The sequence below is a fragment of the Canis lupus genome, chromosome 11, assembly GCF_003254725.2.
Source record: "Canis lupus dingo isolate Sandy chromosome 11, ASM325472v2, whole genome shotgun sequence".
Classification (NCBI taxonomy): Eukaryota; Metazoa; Chordata; class Mammalia; order Carnivora; family Canidae; genus Canis; species Canis lupus.
The window spans coordinates 51,572,423-51,594,122 of record NC_064253.1 but is presented as its reverse complement, the minus strand read 5'-3'; the positions used below and the strand labels follow the sequence as shown (position 1 = coordinate 51,594,122).

Here is a 21,700-nt window from a genome sequence, read left to right as displayed (position 1 = left end):
CGACACCCTAGGCGAGCGGGTCTGGGACGTTGGGGCCAAGAGAGTTCAGGCCCGAGCTAAATGGCTGAAGGAAATTACGGGCTGGTTGCGCGTACGCGCGGCTCGGGTGTCTTCCAGCTGCCCTTTCTCTCTTCCCACCCTCAGGCCACGGACTTGAGAGCCGGGCTCAGGACGCCGCCGGATTCCTGGGCTCCGTGGACCAGCGGGGCAGAAAAGTAGCCCCTTCCGGGCCAGCCACGGTCGGAGGGAGCCCAGCAGCCTGCCTGCCTTCCCGGCCCCCGCTCTGGCCCGGCCTGCCCATCTCCCAGGTCTCCACCCCTGCGCCTCTGGATTCCCGGACACCTTTGCCCCTCTCGGGCGGCTCCGATGCCCTCGCGAGCCTGTGGCCAGTCCGTCCCCGGTGTGGCCCCGCACACCTCCCTACTCCATCCTGCCTCCCTGGAACACAGTTCAAAGGAGCAGAGGGGTATCCGCCCGGTGACCACCCGGCCCGAACCTTCCCCTTACTCTTTCCAGCAAACGGCCCTATCTCTCGGCAGAGAAGCCTCCACCTGCCCGGAAGCCCCTCCTTCCGTGGGGTCCCGCCCCTCAGCAGAAGCCCCGCCCCCCGAGGGGCCCTTCCCCTTCCCTCAGTGAGACCCCTCCCCGCAGGGCGACCGTTTCTCCAGAGAGAGCCGCCGTCAGCGGCGCCGGGACCCCTCCCGGCGACGTCCCTCCTCTGTGTGTTCCTCCCTCACAACGAGACCCCACCTCTCAGAGAGACGCCACCGGTCTTTGTGACCCCTCCTCTCAACGTGGCTCCTCCCCTCCGTGCGCCCCAGCCCTTAGGAGTGTGACCGCCTCGGGAGGGTTCGGCCCTCCACCTCGTAGGAATCCGGTCTGCCCCCTCCGGCTAGAGGGAGAGCTGCAGCCGGCCTCCTTCCCGTCGGCGCTGGGCCCGGAACGCGCACGCCCCGCGCACCCGCCGTACCCAGAGCTTCCGGTTCTCCGCTGGCTGCCCCTCCCCCCCGGGCGTCGGCGAAATAGCCAACTACCGCCAGGGATTAGAGTGACGTCGCTGGATCCGGCCGACGCCTCCGGGGCCGCGGGGGTGGGCGGCAGTGAGCAGCTTGCCACCTAGCGGCGGAAAGGAGGGCGGCGGGCGTGGAGGCTGCAGGTCCCCGGAGCCAAACGGGCTGCGACAGAGCTTGCGGGAGGAAGGGTGAAGTCTGTTCAAAAATTCTCCAGTACCGCATTTCTATTTTTGTGGTAAGACGGAAAGGAAATTAATACAAGTACAGGCCGCATCCGTGTGGGGGTGCTCGCCTTCTAACAGAGTTCTGGCCCGTGTCTGTGAGCGTTGGAGCCGAGTTCGATTGAATTGCCCAGGGCTGGGGCGCCAGGGCGGCTCAGTGGGTGAGCGGCTGCCTTTGGCTCAGGTCGTGATCCTGGGGTCGTGGGATCGAGTCCCGCACGGGGATCCCCGCAGGGAGCCTGCTTCTCCCTCTGCCTAGGCCTCTGCCTCATGAGTAAATAAATGAAAGTCTTAAAAACAGAAAAGAATTGTTCAGGGCTAATGAGTAGAGAAAAAGCAGTCTTAGCTATAAACGATGCATTGGAGTCGGAAGAAGGCCTGGTGCACCGTACCACATTTGGAGAGAGGATGAGAGAAATTCAGTCATCCTGGAGCCAGTGGAGATGGGCCAGTCTTGAGAACAGCATATGCTTGGGTCTTGTACATCATATTCATTCTTCCAGAGGCGATTTGCTTTCAGCAAAACAAACCCAGTCATCACCTTAATTTTAGCAGCCACAACTATTTAATTTGTAAGTTTGATTTCTATAGTGGTGTGAGTTCTATAAACACTAGGAATTTCTGCTTCGTTTTGCTAAAATAACGTTATAATTGGTAACTCACATATATCTGACTCTTGATCTGAGTTTGAGGGTTACTGTTGGCGGTGGTAGTAATTCCAAGCAGAGAGCCAGGATCCTGGTTTAGAAAGCTCACTGTGGTTGTGGTATGGAGGCAGGGAGACTGCCCATGTTTCAGTCAGGAGAGGATGACAGACAACTAGGATAGGGATAACAGGGAAGGAGAGGAGGAAACATTCAACCACTACGGGAAAACTTGCTGATTGATTTGGCATCCAGAGTCAGTCAGTTCAGTGGAGAGAAAGCATCCGCCAGGATCTGTTTTTTTTTTTTTTTTTTAATTTAAGATTTTATTTATTTATTTGAGAGAGAAATAGAGAGAGCACTAATAGGGGGTGAGGGAGAGGGAGAGAGAGAGTCCCCCTCCCTGAGCAGGGTGCCGGATGTGGGGCTCAATGCCAGGACCTGGAAATGATGACCTGAGCTGAAGGCAGATGCTTAACTGCCTGAGCTACACTGGCACTCCAGCCAGGATCATTTTTAAGTTAGTACCTTAGATGACTGCATGATATCAACTGAGATAAAGAATCCAGGAGGAGGAAAGTTTGGGTGGGGAAGACGTGATTGCCATAAGAAAAGGGGTGATGATAAAGGAAACTATGAAGGTAAATGCCATCATCCAAGTAGGGTGTAAAGAGGGGGAGAAATGGGCTGACGGTCCTGGGGAACACCAACATTAAAAGGGTGGGTGGGGGGCACCTGGGTGGCTCAGTCAGTTAAGCGTCTGACTTTGGCTCAGGTCATGGTCCCAGGTCCCTGGGATGGAGCCCTGCTTCTGGCTTCCTGCTCATCAGGGAGTCCACTTCTCTCTTGCCCTCTGCCCCTCCTCCCACTTGTGCTCTCTCTCTCTCTCTCTCTCTCAAATAAATAAAATCCATAAATAAATAAATAAATAGGTGGGTGGATAAAGAGAATTCCATGAAGGAGCCTGAGAAGAAACAAGCTGAAAGATAGGAAGTGAATCTAGAAGGGCTGGTGCCATGGAATCCAAGGAATGGGGAATTTAGGCAAAGTGGAATAATGAACAGCATTAAATAGTAGTAGGGGGTCTGCTAAGATAAAGTTTACGTATCCTCAGGCTATTAGAAGATCCTTTTGTTGTTGTTTTTCAGACTTTTATGATGGAAAATGTCAAACATAAAAAAAAAAAAAAGAAGAACAATAGAGAAAGAACAGTGAATCCTTATTGACCTTGGGTAAGACCATTTGTGGAGACCCTTGTGCAAAATCACTTACCCATGCCTCATTGTACTGTTGCCATAAGTGTCCTGGCTGAGGTGAAGTGCCTGCTTTCATGTACCTCGTATGCCAGTGGTTCTCCAAAGATCAATTCAGAGCCAATCTTGTTTCATATATATTCTCTTACCCCAACTAATTATCTGGTGTATATTTCTGATATTATTTCATTAATAAATATTTCAGTATGTTATCTCTAAAAGATAAGGATTCTTCTTTAAAACAAAATCACAGTACCATGTCATATCTAAAAACCCCCAATAATTCCTTAATATCAAGTATCTATTTGCTCACATTTCCCCTATTGCCTTATAAATATTTAGTTAAAATATTAAAAGTCAAATAAGGTCTATACTTCATACCTGATATATCTCTTAAATCTTTTTAAGTATTTAAGTTCATCCTCCACCTTTTTTCCCCTTACTGTCTTTGTTTAAATATTTTTTTTAAAATAGTCTCTACACCCAACGTGGCACTTAAACTTAGAACCTTGAGATCAAGAGTCGGATGCTCCATCGATTAAGCCAGCTAAGTGCTCCTGTTTATTTTTTTTTTAAAGTAACCATGTCATTTGTCCTATAGAGTTTCTCTAAGTCTGAATTTTTCTGACCTGCTTCTGGTATAATTTAGCATGTTTCTCAGTCCCATATATTTCTGGTAGATTGCTAGAGACTTAAATTTATTTTTATATTTTTATATTTTTAAAAATATTTTATTTATTTATTATTCGAGAGAGAGAGAGAGAGAGAGAGGCAGAGACACAGGCAGAGAAGCAGGCTCCATGCAGGGAGCCCAACGTGGGACTCGATCCTGGGTCTCCAGGATCACGCTCTGGGTGGAAAGTGGCACTAAACTGGTGAGCCACCCGGGCTGCCCGAGACTTAAATTCAGATTTGATTATTTTGGCAAAACTAATTCATAGGTGAGTTTTTATTTTTATTTTTATTTTTTGGTTAGGACTCTTATCAGGAGGCATAGAGTGGCCTTTTTGTGAGGAAAACGTTGATGACCCTTGTCCAGACCAGTTTCTCAAACGTGGCACAATTGAGACTTTGGGCCAGATAATTCTTTATTGTTGGGTGGCTGGCTATGCATTGTAGGAGGTTTAGCAGCATCCCTCGTCTCTACCCACTGGATGCCAGTAGCAGCTCTCCTGGTTGTGACATCAAAAATGTCTCTAGGCATTGCCAGTTGTCCCTTTGGGGGACAGAATTGTTCCTGATTGAGAACCACTGCTCTAGTTTCATTACTGTAGGAGTTAGAAAATAATATTCTCATTCTATTCTTCCTTCCTTTCTCTACAAAGAGAAACTTCCACACTTGGTTGTTACCCAGAGATATATTTCATGTAGGAAAGACAAGAAAAATGCTTGTTTTCCTTTTATTTTACTAGCTTTTAGTGAATTGGTTCCCTTGCATCCTCAAAAAGTGAGTTTTTTTTTTTTTTAATGTCCGTTTTTGTTTTGTTTTGTTTTTTAGAGAAAGCATGTGAGCAGGGGGGGGGGGGCAGAGGGAGAGGGGGAGGGAGAATCTTAAGCAAGCTCCATGTTCAGTGTGGAGCCCGAGGCAGGGCTCAATTACATGATCCTCAGATCATAACCTGAGCCAAAATCAAAAGTTAACTGACTGAGTTACCCAAGCATTTCTTTTAAGATTTTATTTATTTATTCATGAGAGGCACACAGAGAGATATAGGCAGAGGGAGAAGCAGGCTCTCTGTGGGATGCCTGATGTGGGACCAATCCCAGGACCCCAGGATCATGGCCTGAGCTGAAGGCAGATGCTGAACCACTGAGCCTCCCAGGTGCCCCTCTGAGAGTTTTTTTTTTTTTTTTTTTTATAGTACCATTATGAACTTATAATTTAACACATGTATGATGTGTCTCAATCATGGGCTGTTTTTATCTTTTTTTTTTTTAAACCAATTTGGGGCAGCCCTGGTGGCTCAGTGGTTTAGCGCCACCTTCAGTCCAGGACATGATCCTGGAGATCCAGTCCCATGTCCGGCTTCCTGCATGGAGCCTGCTTCTCCCTCTGCCTCTATCTCTGCCTCTCCCTCTCTCTGTGTCTCTCATGAATAAATAAATAAAATCTTTAAAAAAAAATAAAACCAATTTGGATCTTTTAAATTTTATTTATTTATTTTGCCATACAGAAAGTTTATTATTAAATTGACAAATTTTATCTTTGTGTTTTTATCATTTTTAAATTGTCCTATTTTGACCAGGGGGAACTTATTCAAATTGGCTCCTGAGTCCTTTTGATACAACCCTTAAGGTTTCTTGCTATTTGATAGGGTAAAATGTTCCAGGCTCATTTTGTGCACTTCTGGACTAGAGGTAGTATCAGCTATTTTTTTCAATGATTCATAGTTCCTCTTAATTGGAAGTGGTTTTTAGAGACCACAATCTAGCTTCTAGGGATATAAGATTATTTGACCTTAGGAAGAGCTGTTTCATGAATATCAATTACATGTACTCGAGCTTGCTCTCTCTCGTTTTCTCTAAAATAAATAAATAAATCCTAAAAAAAGGATATGGGGTGCCTGGGTGGCTCAGTTGGTTGAGAGTCTGACTTCAGCTCATGTGCTGATCCTGAGGTCCTGGGATTGAGCCCCAAACAGGCTCTCTGCTCAGGAGGGGCAGGGAGTCTGCTTGTCTCCCTCTTCCTTTGTTCCTACCCCTGCTGGCCCTCTCTTTCTATCGAATAAATAAATAAAATCTTTTTTTAAAAAAGATTTTATTTATTTATTCACGAGAGACACAAGAAAGAGAGGCAGAGGGAGGAGAAGTAGGCTCCATGCAAGGAGCCCGATGTGGGACCTGATCCTGGGAATCTGGGATAACACCCTGAGCCAAAGGCAGCTGATCAACCACTGAGCCACCCAATAAATCTTAATTTTTTTTTTTTTTTGAGAGAGAAAGTGCCGCAGGGGAAAGGGTAGAAGAGAGAGAGAGAATCTCAAGCAGGCTCCATGCTCACTCATGGAGAGCCCAATGCAGAACTTGATTTCAGGACCCTGAGATCATGATCTGAGCAAAATCAAGAGTTAGATGCTCAACTGACTGAGACATCCAGGCGCTCCAATAAATATATCTTAAAAAATCCAGGGGCATAAAACAACAATTACTAATTCTCATAAATCAGTGGGTTGACTGAGGTCAGCATTCTGAACTAGGATTAGCTAGAGTATTTTGCTTTGTACCATCTGTCTCTCTACCTGGGAATAGCCAGATAGTCTGGGCATGTTCTTCTCATGGTGATGGAAAAAAGGTAAGAAGACATGTATGGTTTTGCAACTGCTTTCATGTCTTTGGGTTCTAACATGACTGTCAACATTCTAGTGGCCAAAGTAAGTCCTATGGCCAAGCCCAGAGTATACTTTGTCTATAGTGGGGATGGTAGGAAGGGAGAAAAGACTTCTAAACAATGATACAGGATATTAATTAATTTTCTAAAATTAAACCAACTCTGCATTTATAGAGTAAACCTAACTTGATCTTGATGTTTTTCTTCTCATTCCTGTTTTCCCCCTCCTCCTCCTTCTCCATCTGTATTATTAAGTTTGGGTTGCTTTTTTTTTTGGTATTTATTAGGGTTTTTTTTTAAGATTTTATTTGTTCATGAGACACAGAGAGAGAAGAGAGGCAGAGACACAGGCAGAAGGAGAAAAGCAGGCTCCTCGCAAGGAACCCCACCCCTGGACCCCAGGGACCACACCCTGAGCCAAAGGCAGATGCTCAACCACTGAACCACCCAGGCGTCCCTTTTATCAGTTTTATATTGAGATATAATTGAAATACCATTTAATTCAGTGTTTTTTTTTCTTTTTAAGACTTTATATATTTATTCATGAAAGACACACAGAGAGAAGCAGAGACACAGGCAGAAGGAGAAGCAGGCTCCTTGCAGGGAGCCCGATATGGAACTCGATCCCAGACCGGAATCCACCTTGAGCCGAAGGCAGACGCTCAACTGCTGAGCCACCCAGGCCTCCCGTGGTTTTTGTTACACTCACTGAGTTTTGGAACTATCACAATCAGTTCTAGAATATTTTCATCATCCCAAGAAGAAACTTCATGTCTACTGGCAATGACTCCCTATATTCCCACTCATAGTCCTAACCAACTATCAGTTAACTTTCTCATTGTATAGATTTGCCTTTTTGGACATTTCATGGAATCATGCAATATATGGGCTCTTCTTTTTTTTTAATTTTTATTTATTTATGATAGTCACACACAGAGAGAGAGAGAGAGAGAGAGAGAGAGGCAGAGACATAGGCAGAGGGAGAAGCAGGCTCCATTCACCGGGAGCCCGACGTGGGATTCGATCCCAGGTCTCCAGGATCGCGCCCTGGGCCAAAGGCAGGCGCTAAACTGCTGCGCCACCCAGGGATCCCTATATGGGCTCTTCTATCTTACTTTCACTGAGCATAATGTTTGCAAGGTTTATCCATGTGATAGTATCATTAGTACTTCATCCTTAATTCAATTACTTAATTCAGTAAAAATTGCTGAATAATATTCCATTGTGTGAATATACCATGTTTATCTGTTCATTGGCTGATTGTCATTGGGTTGTTTCCACTTTTTGGCTATTATGAATGATGCTCCTATGAACATACATGTACAGGTTTTTGTGTGGACATACTTTTTCATTGCCTCATGTCCCTTTGATGTGTTGTTCATCTGTTCCTCCTTTACTACCTTTGTTTGGTTTATTTTTTATTTTTATTTTTATTTTTTTTGTTTGGTTTAAACTAACATTTTTTAGTGTATCATTCTAGTTTTCTTCTTCTTATTTTTTAAGATTTTATTTATTCATGAGAGACAGAGAGAGAGAGAGAAAGAGAGAGACAGAGACATAGGCAGAGGGAGAAGCAGGTTCCCTGCAGGGAGCCCTATGTGGGACTCCATCCTGGGACTCCAGGATCATGCCCTGGGCCAAAGGCAGACACTCAACTGCTGAGCCACCCAGGCGTCCCTTATTATTATTTTTTTTTACCACATATTTCAGTTACTTTCTTAGTGGCTGCTCTAGGGATTACAATCTAGTCAAATTGTTGAAAGGTGAACACAGTTACCTAAACCTTAGGTAGTTGATTTGCTTTGGGTAATCCTCTGAAAAACACTTAATCTTCTGTAGTGATGGAGGTGGAAGTTCCCCAATAGGACATCTAACTGGTAGTGCTGGCTAGTAAGAAAGCTATTGATAATTGATTTTTTAAAAGATTTTATTTATTTGAGAGAGAGACAGAACATGAGCAGGGTGGAGGGGCAGAGGGAGAGCGAGAAGCAGACTCCCCACTGAGCAGGAAGCCCGAGATTCAAGATGTAGGGCTCGATCCCAGGACCCTGAGATCACGACTTGAGCTGAAGGCAGATGCTTAATCAACTGAGCCATCCAGGCACCCCATCTTACACATAGCTGATCCTTAGTACTTTTTTCTGCTACTTTTTTTCAGAAACCTCACAGTAACATTCCCCTAAGTGACTAGTTAATTAGATTTGGATACAATATCTGTTTGTCAGTTCTGGCCCTGGCTCTTCTCTTTGATGTAGTTTGATGTTGGTTGTTCATTTCAAATATTTTTTTTCATGTTTCTATTCCTGGTTTACTAAAAAGCCTTTTAAAAATCACAAATGGATATTTAATTTTATAAAAGATTTCCCCAGTGTCTGGTAGAGTGATGGAATGGCTATTTCTTTTGGTTTATTCATGTTAACCACATGATAGGTTTTCCAGTTCAATCATTGCTTTAGTCCTAGAATATTACTAATCTTAATATATATTATTCCTTTACAATATTGCTGGGTTTTGTTTAGCTCATATTATATGCCAGACAGCTGTGCTTCATGCTAGAGATACACTTGTGAACAAAATAGATAAAGTATCTGCCCTTAATGGCCAGCTCTCCTTTATGCTGAGCCTTTGGCAGAAATCACTCAAGTTATACTATCTTCCAGAAACTTGCAGAAAGAGGGCCATGATCATTTAGTGGTATCTATACCATTGGATTGGAGGAGAACAGACAAGCATGCTGCTATTTGCTATCTCCCTGGTTTGATGTTTTATTTAGGATTTTTCATCTGTATAACTTAAGGGTGGTTGCCAGGTCTTGAATATGCCAGGCCTTGAATTATGTAAATACTAAGTAGGTAAATTAAGTGTGATGTGGGTCTTTTGGTAGGGGGCATCTACTTTGACCACTTTTTCAGGTTCTTCTATGTCTATTTATTCGATGTTCTGTATCTTTTTTTTTTTTTAAGATTTTATTTATTCATGAGACACAGAGAGAGGCAGGGACACAGGCAGAGGGAGAAGCAGGCTCCATGCATGAAGCCCGATGTGGGAGTTGATCCCAGGACTCCAGGATCACGCCCTGTGTCAAAGGCAGACGCCAACTGCTGAGCCACCTAGGCGTCCCTCATTTTGGGTTTTGATTTATATTTTCCCAGACAATATTAATTGCACTGAGACTTTTGGTTTAGTTACATGGAATTTCACTTAGTATTCTTTTATAATTAAAATAATTCCTGTGTGACTATGTTTTTAGCCACTTCCTCATGACACTTAGGGGGTTTGTGTAGTCTTTTCTTTTGGCTAGCTGTGCCAGTAGTTTGCTATGTTGTCTTTTTTAAAAAACAGCTCTTAGAAAAATCATTTCTATTGTTTTTCTGATTTCTGATCTATTGGTGTCTATTGTTAGCTTCATAAATTTTTCCTCCTTTTCCTTAGCTTATGATGTTCCTCTTTTTCTAGCTTCTTGAGTTGACTATTTATTAGCTAATTTAGTTAGTTGGTTTTAGACTTGTTTACCTGGCTAGTCTGTCTGTAGCCTATTCTGCTGAAGTCATCACAGTCTGCAGCACATGACCTACCTGCCTCCTTCAGCACAGCTGATTGGTAAGGGCAGCCAACTTATCTGCTGTGAGGCCAGGCTTTAGAGACAGAGGTGGTATAGCTATCAGTATTCATCTATATCTGCTTCTCCTTTCTTCCTGGGCACATGGAATCTTACTTCCAAGCTGCAAAATGTTAACAATTGGTAAATCTCGGTAAAGGTTATACATTTTTAAAATATTTTATTTATTTTTGAGAGAGACAGAGCGGGGGGGGGGAGAGAGAGAATGGGCATGAGCTGGGGGGCGGTGAGCAGAGGGAGAAGCAGACTCCCCACTGAGCAGGGAGCCTGATGTGGGCTCAGTCCCAGGACCCTGAGATCATGACCTGAGTCGAAGGCAGACGTTTAATTGATTGAGCCACTCAGGCGCCTCGTAAAGGTTTTTGGTGTTTTTTTGTTTTGTTTTGTTTTGTTTTTTTAGGTTTTATTTTTATTGAGATTTTTCTGTAGGTTGATTTTTTTTTCCTAAATTAAAATAGTTAAAAAAAATGTATACCAGGGCCCTAATTCCCAGAATAACCTGGATGGGGCCAGCCATGAATATGTTTAGAAACAACACTCTAGGTAATTCTGAAGCACATCCTTGCTTAAGAAATCACTGTTATAGAGATGGTGGGGGGAAGAGGAGCTCATTTCCTGATGAGCCACAAGCACACTGAAATTATGAGGGAATAGAAACTCATGGTGGCAGATAAATCCATTTGGGAAAGGGAGAGACAGATTGTGGATCGAGCGAGAGAATGAGGGGGAGAGAGAGAGAAAAGTAAGCAAATTTGCAGAGAGAAGCATGTGGCCCTAGGGAGGAACAAGTGAAAAAAAAAACTGCCTTAGCTCCTATCAGCTTTCAAGTTTCTCAATTCCAGTTTCCATGAAGCCACCAAGTAGGCTGTACAGTTCTTGCTGTGGGTACATCAAATTCATCTTTAAGATAATCTCTCTTCCTCTCACTCTTGACCCTGTTCCTGTACTTGGGCCAGGAGAGCAGACAGTTGTTTGTTGTCACAAACCCTACTCCCACTGGAATGCTTATTAAGCAATATTATCAACAGTTTATTAGGTGCCAGCAACCCTGCTTTACTTGTACCATTGAAGTTAATCCTTACTTAAGGATTTTATAGATGAAAGGAAAAGACATCCAGGGAGGTCTACCAGTTTACCCAAGGTTGTACAGCTAGTAAGTGAGACTTTCAGATAGAAGCCTGTGTTCTTAGTCGTGATGTCAGTATGCACTTGAGGCTAAAAATGGCCTCTGAAGGGGCTCAGCTGGCTAAGCGTCTGACTCTTGATTTCTGCTCAGGTCATGATCTCGGGGTCCTGGGATAGAACCCCAAAACAGATACTTGTTCATTGGGGAATCTGCTTAAGAGTCTCTCCCTTTCCCTCTGTCCCTCCCCACATTAGCTTGCTCACTCTCAAATAAATACATCTTTAAAAAAATTGCCTCTGAATTCAGCTTTGATTGAATTCTCACTTGTTATTTATCTCTAAGTGATGGTGTGTAATCATGCTTTTTTTCTTTGCCCCAAGAATCATTTAAGAAGGCATTTAAAAAATGTCTTCGAGGTATCTGGCTGGCTCAGTTGGTGGAGCATGTGACTCTTGACCTCAGGGTCATGAGTTTAAGCCCCATACTGCGGGGGGAGGAGCCTACTTAAATAAAATAAATTTTAAAAAGTCATAGTGTTTGTGTTTTTGTTTGTTTAACCTAATTTTTATTTTTCATTTACAAGTTTGTGTGAGAAAATGTGGCTTGATTATTTTGTGCTCGTTAGGATTTTTTTTTTTTTTTTTTTTTTTTATTTATTTATGATAGGCACACAGTGAGAGAGAGAGAGGCAGAGACACAGGCAGAGGGAGAAGCAGGCTCCATGCACCGGGAGCCCGACGTGGGATTCGATCCCGGGTCTCCAGGATCGCGCCCTGGGCCAAAGGCAGGCGCCAAACCGCTGCGCCACCCAGGGATCCCGCTCGTTAGGATTTTTGAGATTTTTCTTTGTGGCTTGTTATAAGGTAGAATTAAAAAATATATATTTTATTTATTTATTCATGAGAGACACAGAGAGAGAGGCAGAGACGTAGGCAGAGGGAGAAGCAGCCTCCATGACACAGGGAGAGGGAGAAGCAGGCTCCATGCAGGAAGCCCAATGCAGGACTTGATCCCAGGGATCACACCCTGAGCCAAAGGCAGATGCTCAACTGCTGGGCCACCCAGGGGTCCCTGTTTTTTTTTTTTTTTTTTTAATTTAAATGTAGACTCCAGGCCTGGCATGGAGCCTAATGTGGAGCTTGAACTCCTGGCCCTGAGATCAAGACCTGAGCTGAGATCAAAAGTCAGGTGCTTAACTGATTTGAGCCACCTAGGCACCCTAAAAGGTAATATTTTTGTTTAAATAAATCTCCATTGTGGCATTTACTGTGTTTTGATTTTCTCTGTACCTCTGTCTCTTCTTTAAAATTGTAAAATCACTGAGGTCAGGATTTCATCTATTAATTAATCTATTCATCTCTGTATTCATCAGAAGGTAATTGCCTGGCAGAAATGTTCAATATGTTAGTGGACTGAATGAATTAATGTTGATCCTTGTGGATTTGAAGAATATTATACATGTAAAAAGGCCAGAAGGAGACTGTGCCAGTTCCTTTGCTTTGATCCATCCTCTGTGCTCAGAGCAGTGATATCCAGATAGTTGGCCTATTTTCAGGAAAACTTATAGTTGAATAAGATTCAATTGGAACTGCATCCTAGGAGGAAAATGCACATTTTAAAGATCATTGAAACTGTATGGAACTTTACAAATATAGTTGCATTTAGAAATGACTCTGAAAGCATGTCAAAGTTTGTTATTTAAAAAAAAAGTTTGTTGGGATCCCTGGGTGGCGCAGCGGTTTGGTGCCTGCCTTTGGCCCAGGGCGCGATCCTGGAGACCCGGGATCGAGTCCCACGTCGGGCTTCCGGTGCATGGAGCCTGCTTCTCCCTCTGCCTGTGTCTCTGCCTCTCTCTCTCTCTCTGTAACTATCATAAATAAATAAAAAAAATTAAAAAAAAATTAAAAAAAAAAAGTTTGTTATTTTTTTGAAAATGTGGTTTTTTTAAGCCCCTAAAACATTTGCATTGGCAAATAGAGAAAGGAGTCAGAGTTGGAAAGTTTTTTTTTTTTTTTAAGATTTTATTTATTTTTATTTTTATTTTTTTTAAGATTTTATTTTTAAGTAGTCTTCACACTCAACAAGAGGCTCAAACTCACAACCTCAGATTGAGAGTCGCATGCTCCACTGACTGAGCCAGCCAGGTGCCCCAGAACTAGAGTCTTAATAACCATCCAGTACGTCTCTTTCATTTTAGAGATGTGGCTCAGAGACTTGAAGTGATTTTCCCAAACCTGGGCTATTTGTCGCATGCTCTTGTCAGGACTAGGCTATATAACCAGTTTTTAAGGATCCCTGTGTATAGCTAATAATTTGTCTTTATTCAGTTTCTGGTATTCCTTTTTAATATTTTGAGGGTATATTAAAATCTACCAGTCAGTACCACTGTTTCTGGTCATTTCCACTTAGATTCCTCCCATCCCCACCCTACCTCTTGGATGTCAAATGCCCAGATTTGGGTATAATCCTTGGTTTATGGTACAGTCTCATCATTGGTCCTGCTTTAATTATTAATGTATAATAATAAGCATTTATGAAGCCACTATCTCAAACAAAAACTGAGACTCGACAATAACATACACCTAACTGTATGGTCTCTCTTCCCATTTTGTCTCACTCCCTGTGAGGTAGGTAGGCATCTGAAACTCAGGCTCATCATTACCTTGCTTTCCTTTTAATGTAGTTTTGTTGCATCTCCCCCTTTCTGTGTATTTCTGTTGGCCTCTTTCACCCCTCCTCTCTGGCTACTACCACTTTGTTCTCTATATTTATGAATCTATTTCTATTTGTTCATTCATTTGTTTTGTTTTCTAGATTCCACATATAAGGGAAATCATGTGGCATTTGTCATTCTCGGTCTGACTTACTTCACTTAGTATAATACCTCTAGATGTATCCAGGTTTTTGCAAATGGCAAGATTTCATTCTTTTTCTATGGCTGAGTAACATTCCACTGTGTGTGTGTATGTATATACATATATATATATATACAGCACATCTTCTTATTCATCTATCAGTGGACACTTAGATTGCTTCCATATCTTGGCTACTGTAAATAATGCTGCAATGAACATAGATTGGGGTGCAGATATCTTTTGAATTAATATTTTCATTGTCTTTGGGTAAATTCCCAGAAGTGGAATTATTGAATCATTGTGTCCAATTATTTTAATTAAAAAGGTGTTATGTTGTATGTAATCTTTTGGAGTTTATTCTTTTCACATCTTGTTTCACTTTTGGTGGTCTCTTTGTCTGAGGAATTTTTTTAAAGGACTCCATGATTTTCTTTTTATTCATCTTCATTCATTGAGGGTATTTATGCTTGCCCAGTATTGTTTTATAGACTGATGTGGGATCCATCTGAAAATTTTTTTTGATAAATATTCTGATTGGTTTTTAAAAATTGAGATATAGTTGAAACTAATGTAACATTAGTTTCAGTTATACAATATAATTTGTTATTTGTACATATATGGAATTTTATAGCAATTCCTGGTCAGGATCAAAGGCAGAACCACAGAAAGTTACAGACCTGCTGTTTCGGAGACCTCACAGGTTGTGTGGAATGGTCAGGGCACCGTCGTGGCTTTCCTAACTAGACCCCCATTTTGTGGGGTCACTGGTGTAATCCCAGTGAAACCTTCTCTCCACCAGCATTGGCTGTGTGGCTCCCCCAGGAGCAAGCTGGGGCTGGGTTGCCATGGTGACTGTCCCCTAGAATAGGGGGCACAGAGGCAATGAGCATTCCTGTGGACCCCTCAGCTAGTTCTTTCACTTCTTACCCAGGTTAAAACACTTTTTGGATCTTCAGGGTCTTTTTTTTTTTTTTTTTAGATTTTATTTATTTATTCATGAGAGACAGAGAGGCAGAGGGAGAAGCAGGCTCCATGCAGGGAGCCCGACGCGGGACTCGATCCCAGGACCCCAGGATCATGCCCTGAGCCGAAGGCAGGTGCTAAACTGCTGAGCCACCCAGGGATCCCTCTTCAGGGTCTTAGAAATATTGTTTACACAGATGGAAACAATAGTTACAGGCCATTTCATAAAAGGAGTGGACGGTTTCTTCATCAACACAAATCTAAACTAATTGTGGCCTGTTTCCTACCTTGTACTAATTCACACACGGATTCTAATTACCGTGGTCAGTTCTACAGAATTTGTTCTAGTCTCTACATTCTAGTCTATAACCCACTTTCACACTGACCTTTCAATTTCTCAGCTTCACATGCTTTCCCCTGAACCCCCAAATTCTGTTACTGTCCTCAGCCCTTCCCCTTCCTCCCATTCCCACCAAATCCCAACCAAACACTAGGAATTACTATTTAGTTAGCACTTAACATCAGCTAGACACTGGGCCAGTTGCTCTTTATGTATCATCTCGTGCTACTATCTTCTGCTATTTTGTCCTACTCAATGAAGCAGTAACATTAGTGTCCCCATTTTATGGATAAGAGAATGAGGCTCCATGAGATGAATATGGTCTAGGTCCTTATCTCTCATGAAGCTAGGATTTTGTTTTTGTTGTTTATTTTTATTTTATTTTAATATCATTTTTTAAAGATTCCATTTATTCATGAGAGACAGAGAAAGAGAGAGTGAGAGATAGAGAGAGAGAAGCAGGCTCCATGCAGGGAGCCTGATGTGGGACTCGATCCTGGGACTCCAGGATCATGCCCTGGGCCACCCAGGGATCCCATTTGTTTTTATTTTTATATTATGATGTGTTGGGCTCCAAGTAAAATATAACTTAATTGGCCTTAACAATAATAAAATTATTTCATATAAAAAGGTTGGTTAATTCAGTGGCTCATCAAGGACCCAGGCCTTTCTACTCTATCATCCATTCTTGCTGTATTCAGGCTTTGTTCTCAGGTTAGCCTAGCTTTCTACAAGATTTCATGATGCCCACCAAAGTTCTGTTATCACATCCATAGAAATTCTAGAGGCAGGAAAGGACATCATTCCTCTGTGTCCATCTTTCTAATTTGTCATGCTTTTTTTTTTTAAGAATTTATTTATTTATTTATTTTGAATTTATTTATTCATGAGACACACACACACACACACACACACACACACACACACACACACAGGCAGAGACACAGGCAGAGGGAGAAGCAGGCTTCATGCAGGGAGCCTGATGCAGGACTCGATCCCGGGACTCCAGGATCACGCCCTGGGCCAAAGGCAGGCACTAAACCGTGGAGCCACCCAGGGATCCTTTGTCATGCTTTTTAAAAAAAAGATTTATTATTTATTTGTCAGGGAGAGGGAGAGATAGTCTTAGGCAAACTCTGAGCTGAGCATGGAGCCTGATGCTGGGCTTGATCTCACGACCTTGAGATCATGATCTTTTTTTTTTTTTTTTTAAGATTTTATTTATTATTCATGAGAGACACAGAGAGAGAGAGAGAGGCAGAGACACAGGCAGAGGGAGAAGCATGCTCCATGCAGGGAAGCCGACCGTGGGACTCGATCCTGGGTCTCCAGGATTAGGCCCTGGGCTGAAGGCGGCGCCAAACTGCTGAGCCACCCGGGCTGCCCTGAGATCATGATCTGAGCCAAAATCAAGTCACATGCTTGACCAAGCTGGGCCAAAGGCAGGCGCCAAACCACTGAGCTACCCAGGGATCCCCTCATGCATCTTTTTAAAGGGCATTTTAACTTGCTTACTTTTCTGAGGACCCTGTCTTATCCTGGCAGACCTCCCTTTATTGTCTGGAATGCCATAAGCCCATGCCTCACTAATCACTGGCAAGGGGAACAGGACCACTAGGGTGGGCTCAGACTAATCAATACTCATTCCTAGGGCTGGCTCCAAGCTTCCCTCAAATTCCTGGCTGCTCCATAGAACAACATTAAGGTTCTGTAGGAAGAAAGGAGATGGGGGTAGGAAATAGGCATGCTGTATGTAACCAGCAGTGTCTGTTACAGAATCCAAAAGTCTAGCTTGTTAACCTTGACACACTGCTGCTTTTCTGTGCTCTCCCTGCAGTTCCCATCTCCATCTAGCATTTATCCCTAAGAGTGAGCCAAGTCTACAACTGTCACTCTAAATAACACATGCCAAGGCCACCATTGGCAGAACAGTGAGGAACGTGAAATGTATTCCTTGGGGCCCAGTGCTCCTGTGCAATCTGCAGGTCAGTGACACACGCTTGGTCAGCCTGGGCATGTCACACTCAAGTGGGGAGAAGAGCAGAGGCTCTTCAAGTCAAGGCTCAAGGAGCTGGCCTTGACTCAGCCTCAGAGTTGAGTTCCAGTCATGTTCCTCCTTCTCTGAGAGCTCTTCTTTCTGGTCCGTACCTCTCTGCCCTTAGAAAAACAACTAGAATTGTTTTTTCTTTTCCTTTTTTTTAATTTTTTTTAAATTTTTTTAAATTAAGCTCTTGTAGCCAGTGTGGGGCTTGAACTCAAGAGTTGCATGCGCTACCAAGTGAGTCAGGCAGGCACCCCTTGAATTGTTTTCTTAACAAATTCTAATTTGTCCCCTAGTCTTAAAACCCAGTATTACCGTCTTCCTTTCCTTGAACTCTCACAGTAAGAAAATCCATATCCGCTGAATTTACTAACCATTCACAGATCTCCCATATGTGTTAGAAGCTTAGAGAAAATATTAGACAATAGGGAAGAAAACTTTAGTAGCTGAGTGCCAGGTCCTGAGTAAATTCTTTCCCATACTGACTTTATCCTTAACAGCACCCTGGTAGGTTAGGTTATTTTAATCTTACGTTCAAGTTTAGGGAAGTCACATTCAGAAAGTTTTTTTTTTTTAAGATTTTATTCAGGAGAGACAGAGAGAGGCAGAGACACAGACAGAGGGAGAAGCAGGCTTCCTGTAAGGAGCCTGATGTGGGACTGGATCCTGGATCTGGGATCACGCCCTGAGCCGAAGGCAGACGCTCAACAGGTGAGTCACGCAGGCATTCCGGACATTCAGCGGAAGTTAAGTTGCCTGCTCAGAGAAGGTAAGGTTGGCTCAAGGCCACAAGCTAGTAGGAGCCCATGACGGTGTGACCTTCTGTGCTCTTTCCCCTCCAACCTCCCCTTTCTCACTTCATGGTCTTGACTGTTACAAAACACATTTGTATATGCTAATTTGAGCCTCAGAACAGTAGTGAGATAAATCCTAGTATCTGCACTTTGTAAAAAGTTCAGAGATACTACATGACTTGGCTGAAGTCATGTGGAGCTTAGCTTTTCTGCCTCGCAGAGCATGGCATTATTTGTTGGATGATAATCCAGATGATCGTGAGTATTCAATAAATGATGCTTGTCAAATTAAATGATTGGAAATAAACTGAATGTCACTGCTTAAAAGTCTCTAGGTTCCTTTTTCTCTCAGTCACCTCCCTCTGGCTCCCCTCAGAGACCCGCTTTTCCCAGGAACTTTGTCACTTTCAACCAACACAAAGAGCAGCACCCATGTGTCTTCAGGAGGGGGTTTAAGAAGGAAGGGTTGTCCTCCCATCTCTCACCTTAGGGCTTCCTTTGCTCCCTGGAACAGGAAGGCCACACTCACTCAGTCTTGTCCCTGCCCCCACATGGTCTACTGCAAGTAGTTCTGGAGCTCACAAACCAGTGAGGTCCCCCACCTTCTGTTCTGCTGCCATTGGCCCTGGCAGTTACTTCACTAGCGCCTCCTCCCCTCTCTTCCCTTGGTACCACCTCCTGCCTCTGGCTCCGCCCCACAGCCCTGGACACAGTACACACAGCCTACAGCTCCTGCTCCAAGGGTAACAAAGGAACTGCCTGGATTCCCATGGCTGTGGCCAGCACCTCCATACCAGGGCTGAACCCTCAGAATGCTCATTATATCCCGGGGTAAGACTTCTACCCAGAGCACACCCCTGCTTGCTTCTGGGAATAGGGGTATAAGGCCATGAGGGTTGTGCCACCCAGACCTTGGGGGCCAGTACACAAACTGGTGTGGTGCACCCTGGGCTGAGATACTTATGGTGTTGGATGGAAAAGGAAGAGCAAGGGGATGGTGGTAGCTGGGCCTGCCATGAAGCTCTGTGTTGTCTTCTCCATGGTAACAGGGTGACAGCAGAGGGGAAGGGTTGAAAACCCAGAGAACTGGGAAATGGCTGCTCCACATATATGCACAGCTGAATCTTGAAAAAAATCAGGCCTTCAGAGGTCTCTGTTCCTATCTCTGGGGGTGATGGAGTGGGGGGAGTCTAGAGGTGAGTGGGTGAGTCCTGTGCCACAGGTACACTGGACACTGCCCCCTACTTCGGTTCAGCATGGGCCAGACCTATGGGCAAATGACCGGTCAGCTACTTCGAGGATTTCCTGGCCTAGCCTGGCCCCCTGCCCATCGCACACTTCTGCCTCCCATCCGGCCACCAGCGTCTCCTGAGGTTCCCAGGAGAAGGCTGCCTGTCAGGCGCCGGCATGAAAGGCTCAGCTCCGGCATGATCCCTGGGTACACAGGTATGTACGGACAGTCTGAACAGGTGTTCCCAGCCCAGAATGTGTACCCCAAACACTGATCGGAATCTTCCTGGCCCCCTCCCACCTAGGTTTTGTACCCCAGGCACAGTTCATCTTTGCCAAGAACTGCAGCCAGGTCTGGGCTGAGGCTCTAAATGATTTCACACGGTGGTCTGGGGGACAAGGGAGTCCAGAGCCGCCAAGGGAGGCCAACGGTACAAAAGATGTGGAGAAAGACCAAGAGCCAAAGCTGGAGCCAGAGCGAGAGGCAGAGAAGGAGCCAGAGCTGGGGCAAGAGACAGAACAAGTGAGACCAAGAAGGCTGGAAGGAATGCAGGGGCGGGGGTGAAGTGGGGAGTCAACCTCTGTGTGGCCAGGCCTAGGGTGGCCATGAGTAGCATGGCTGGGGGTACAGGGGATGTGGGCTTGACTGCCAGCTCTACCATCCAAGGGAGCTTCTGTTAGAGCAGGGGCTGAATCTTACAGCCTTATTTTTTCTCTGCCGACTTCTCCTCACAAGGCTTCCCCCTATTCCATGGATGACAAAGATCCTCGCAAGTTCTTCATGCCAGGTGAGAAATAGGGGATGATCAAAGACAGGGGGAGGCCCCCAGGAGGTCCTGACTCAGTGTTCCCATCCCCCCAGGCTTCACTGGTTATGTGCCCCGTGCCCGCTTCCTCTTCGGCTCCAGCTTTCCTGTGCTCACCAGCCGGGCATTGCAGGAATTTGGACAGATGTACTCAGGGGACAGACCCCAGAAGGATCCCAGCCATCTCCCTCCACTTTCTAGGACCTACCCTCAGGACCTGGGCCTTTTACCTAATTATGGGGGCTATGTGCCAGGTATGGATAGCCCCAGAGGGGACTGGAATATTTTTGTGTGTGGAATGGGTGAAAGTGGTTTTAGGGGCTGGAACTAATAGGTATGGGGGGGGGGCTTGGATCATGTAGATCATGTAGTTCAGCTTTCTCACTGGGCAGAGAAAGAGCTCACACTGCGAAGTTGGGACCAGATTTCGGAGGGCTTAGGCACTAGCTGAGAAAAAAAAAATGGCTCTCCACACCACTGGCTACAAGTGACAAGACTCTTGTCCATACAGGATATAAGTTCCAGTTCGGGCGCACATATGGGCATCTCACCCATGATGCACTAGGTCTCACCACCCTCCAGAAGCAGCTCCTGGTGTAGGTACCTGGACTCCAAAGTCTCTCTTCTCTTTCTTCCTATCCCAGACATCCTTTTGGAAGGAAGAGAGCTGGGCCCGAGGGTGGAGGGGGAGGCACAAAGAGAAATGGTTTGGAGGCCGAGCACCTTTTTTATTAATAGGTGTAATAAATAAATAAATAAATACATAAACAGAAGCCTGGGCTCCTCCTCCCTCTTCTGACCACCAGGCACTGGCCACAGCTTATTTACATTTGGGGGCTTAGGGAGCTGGCCCCAATACTGTCACCTTTCCTCCTCATCACCTGGCCTAGGGAACCCTGCAAATGGGTCTCTGGTCACCTCCCTTCATAGGGAAGTGCTTATCCATATCTATGGAGGGGCTGGCCCAGATGGGCCAGGGAAATCCTGGCAGCCCAGTGCTGCATCCCTTCCCTCCTTTCCTGGGTGGAGGTCTGGATGAGGTCACTGGGACAGTTAATGGGGAGTAATTAACACTGAGCACAGGGATGTATGGCCCCCAGCTCTCAGTCTACTCTCTGTGGCCAAGCCAGAGGGCTTGGGAAGGGCTCTCAGGCTCCAAGTCAGGGGTTATGAGGGTCCCTGAGGCCACCAGCATGCACAGGGCCTCAGTTTTGGCTGCTTCCAGGGGTTGGACTTGGAGTTGGGGTCAAGGTCACATAGGCCAGAGGCACCAGGCCGGTGTCAGGGCCACGGCTGCAGCGCAGCCAGTCTCCTCCAGCTGGCCCCAGCACTCGTAGGATATCTCCCTTGTGGAAGCTCAGCTGTCCAGGGCCTGTGGCCAGATGATGGCACAGTGCCTTCACCTCGCTGGGGAAACAACAAATGGAGGTCAGAGAAACCCCACCCAAAGCCAAACCCAGCCCCCCA

General features: G+C 44.9%; 2 protein-coding genes across 14 annotated transcripts in view; one reads left to right on the top strand and one right to left on the bottom strand.

The window, feature by feature from the left end:
• The first annotated feature begins 900 nt into the window (after window positions 1-900).
• FAM166B (family with sequence similarity 166 member B) lies at window positions 901-20,950 on the top strand. Of its 13 annotated transcripts, none has more exons than XM_049116237.1 (11): window positions 934-1,248; window positions 3,027-3,110; window positions 3,606-4,006; window positions 17,200-17,347; window positions 17,982-18,114; window positions 18,899-19,028; window positions 19,420-19,643; window positions 19,733-19,950; window positions 20,164-20,215; window positions 20,290-20,487; window positions 20,745-20,950. In XM_049116237.1, exons 6-11 carry the CDS (start codon window positions 18,967-18,969, stop codon window positions 20,831-20,833), a joined length of 843 nt encoding a protein of 280 aa, XP_048972194.1. In that variant the 5' UTR covers window positions 934-1,248; window positions 3,027-3,110; window positions 3,606-4,006; window positions 17,200-17,347; window positions 17,982-18,114; window positions 18,899-18,966; the 3' UTR covers window positions 20,834-20,950. The 13 variants fall into 13 exon arrangements, with proteins under 13 accessions (XP_048972204.1, XP_048972194.1, XP_048972203.1 ...); XM_049116246.1 differs by having other exon boundaries at window positions 3,606-4,072; window positions 19,453-19,643; XM_049116236.1 differs by having other exon boundaries at window positions 3,606-4,072.
• Window positions 20,941-21,700, bottom strand: part of RUSC2 (RUN and SH3 domain containing 2) — a 70,327-nt gene continuing 69,567 nt past the window's right edge. The window contains 1 exon segment of the mRNA XM_035697175.2: window positions 20,941-21,640. Coding sequence (XP_035553068.2) covers window positions 21,439-21,640 — 202 coding nt within the window. The 3' untranslated portion in view covers window positions 20,941-21,438.

What these genes read in the sequence shown, in the direction of transcription:
- FAM166B (XM_049116244.1), top strand. Translation starts at nt 18,967, where the DNA reads ATGGCTGTGGCCAGCACCTCCATACCAGGGCTGAACCCTCAGAATGCT. An exon ending in TGGGGCAAGAGACAGAACAA is followed by an intron (nt 19,951 to 20,163) that starts GTGAGACCAAGA and finishes TCTCCTCACAAG; the next exon opens with GCTTCCCCCTATTCCATGGA. An exon ending in TTATGGGGGCTATGTGCCAG is followed by an intron (nt 20,488 to 20,744) that starts GTATGGATAGCC and finishes TTGTCCATACAG; the next exon opens with GATATAAGTTCCAGTTCGGG.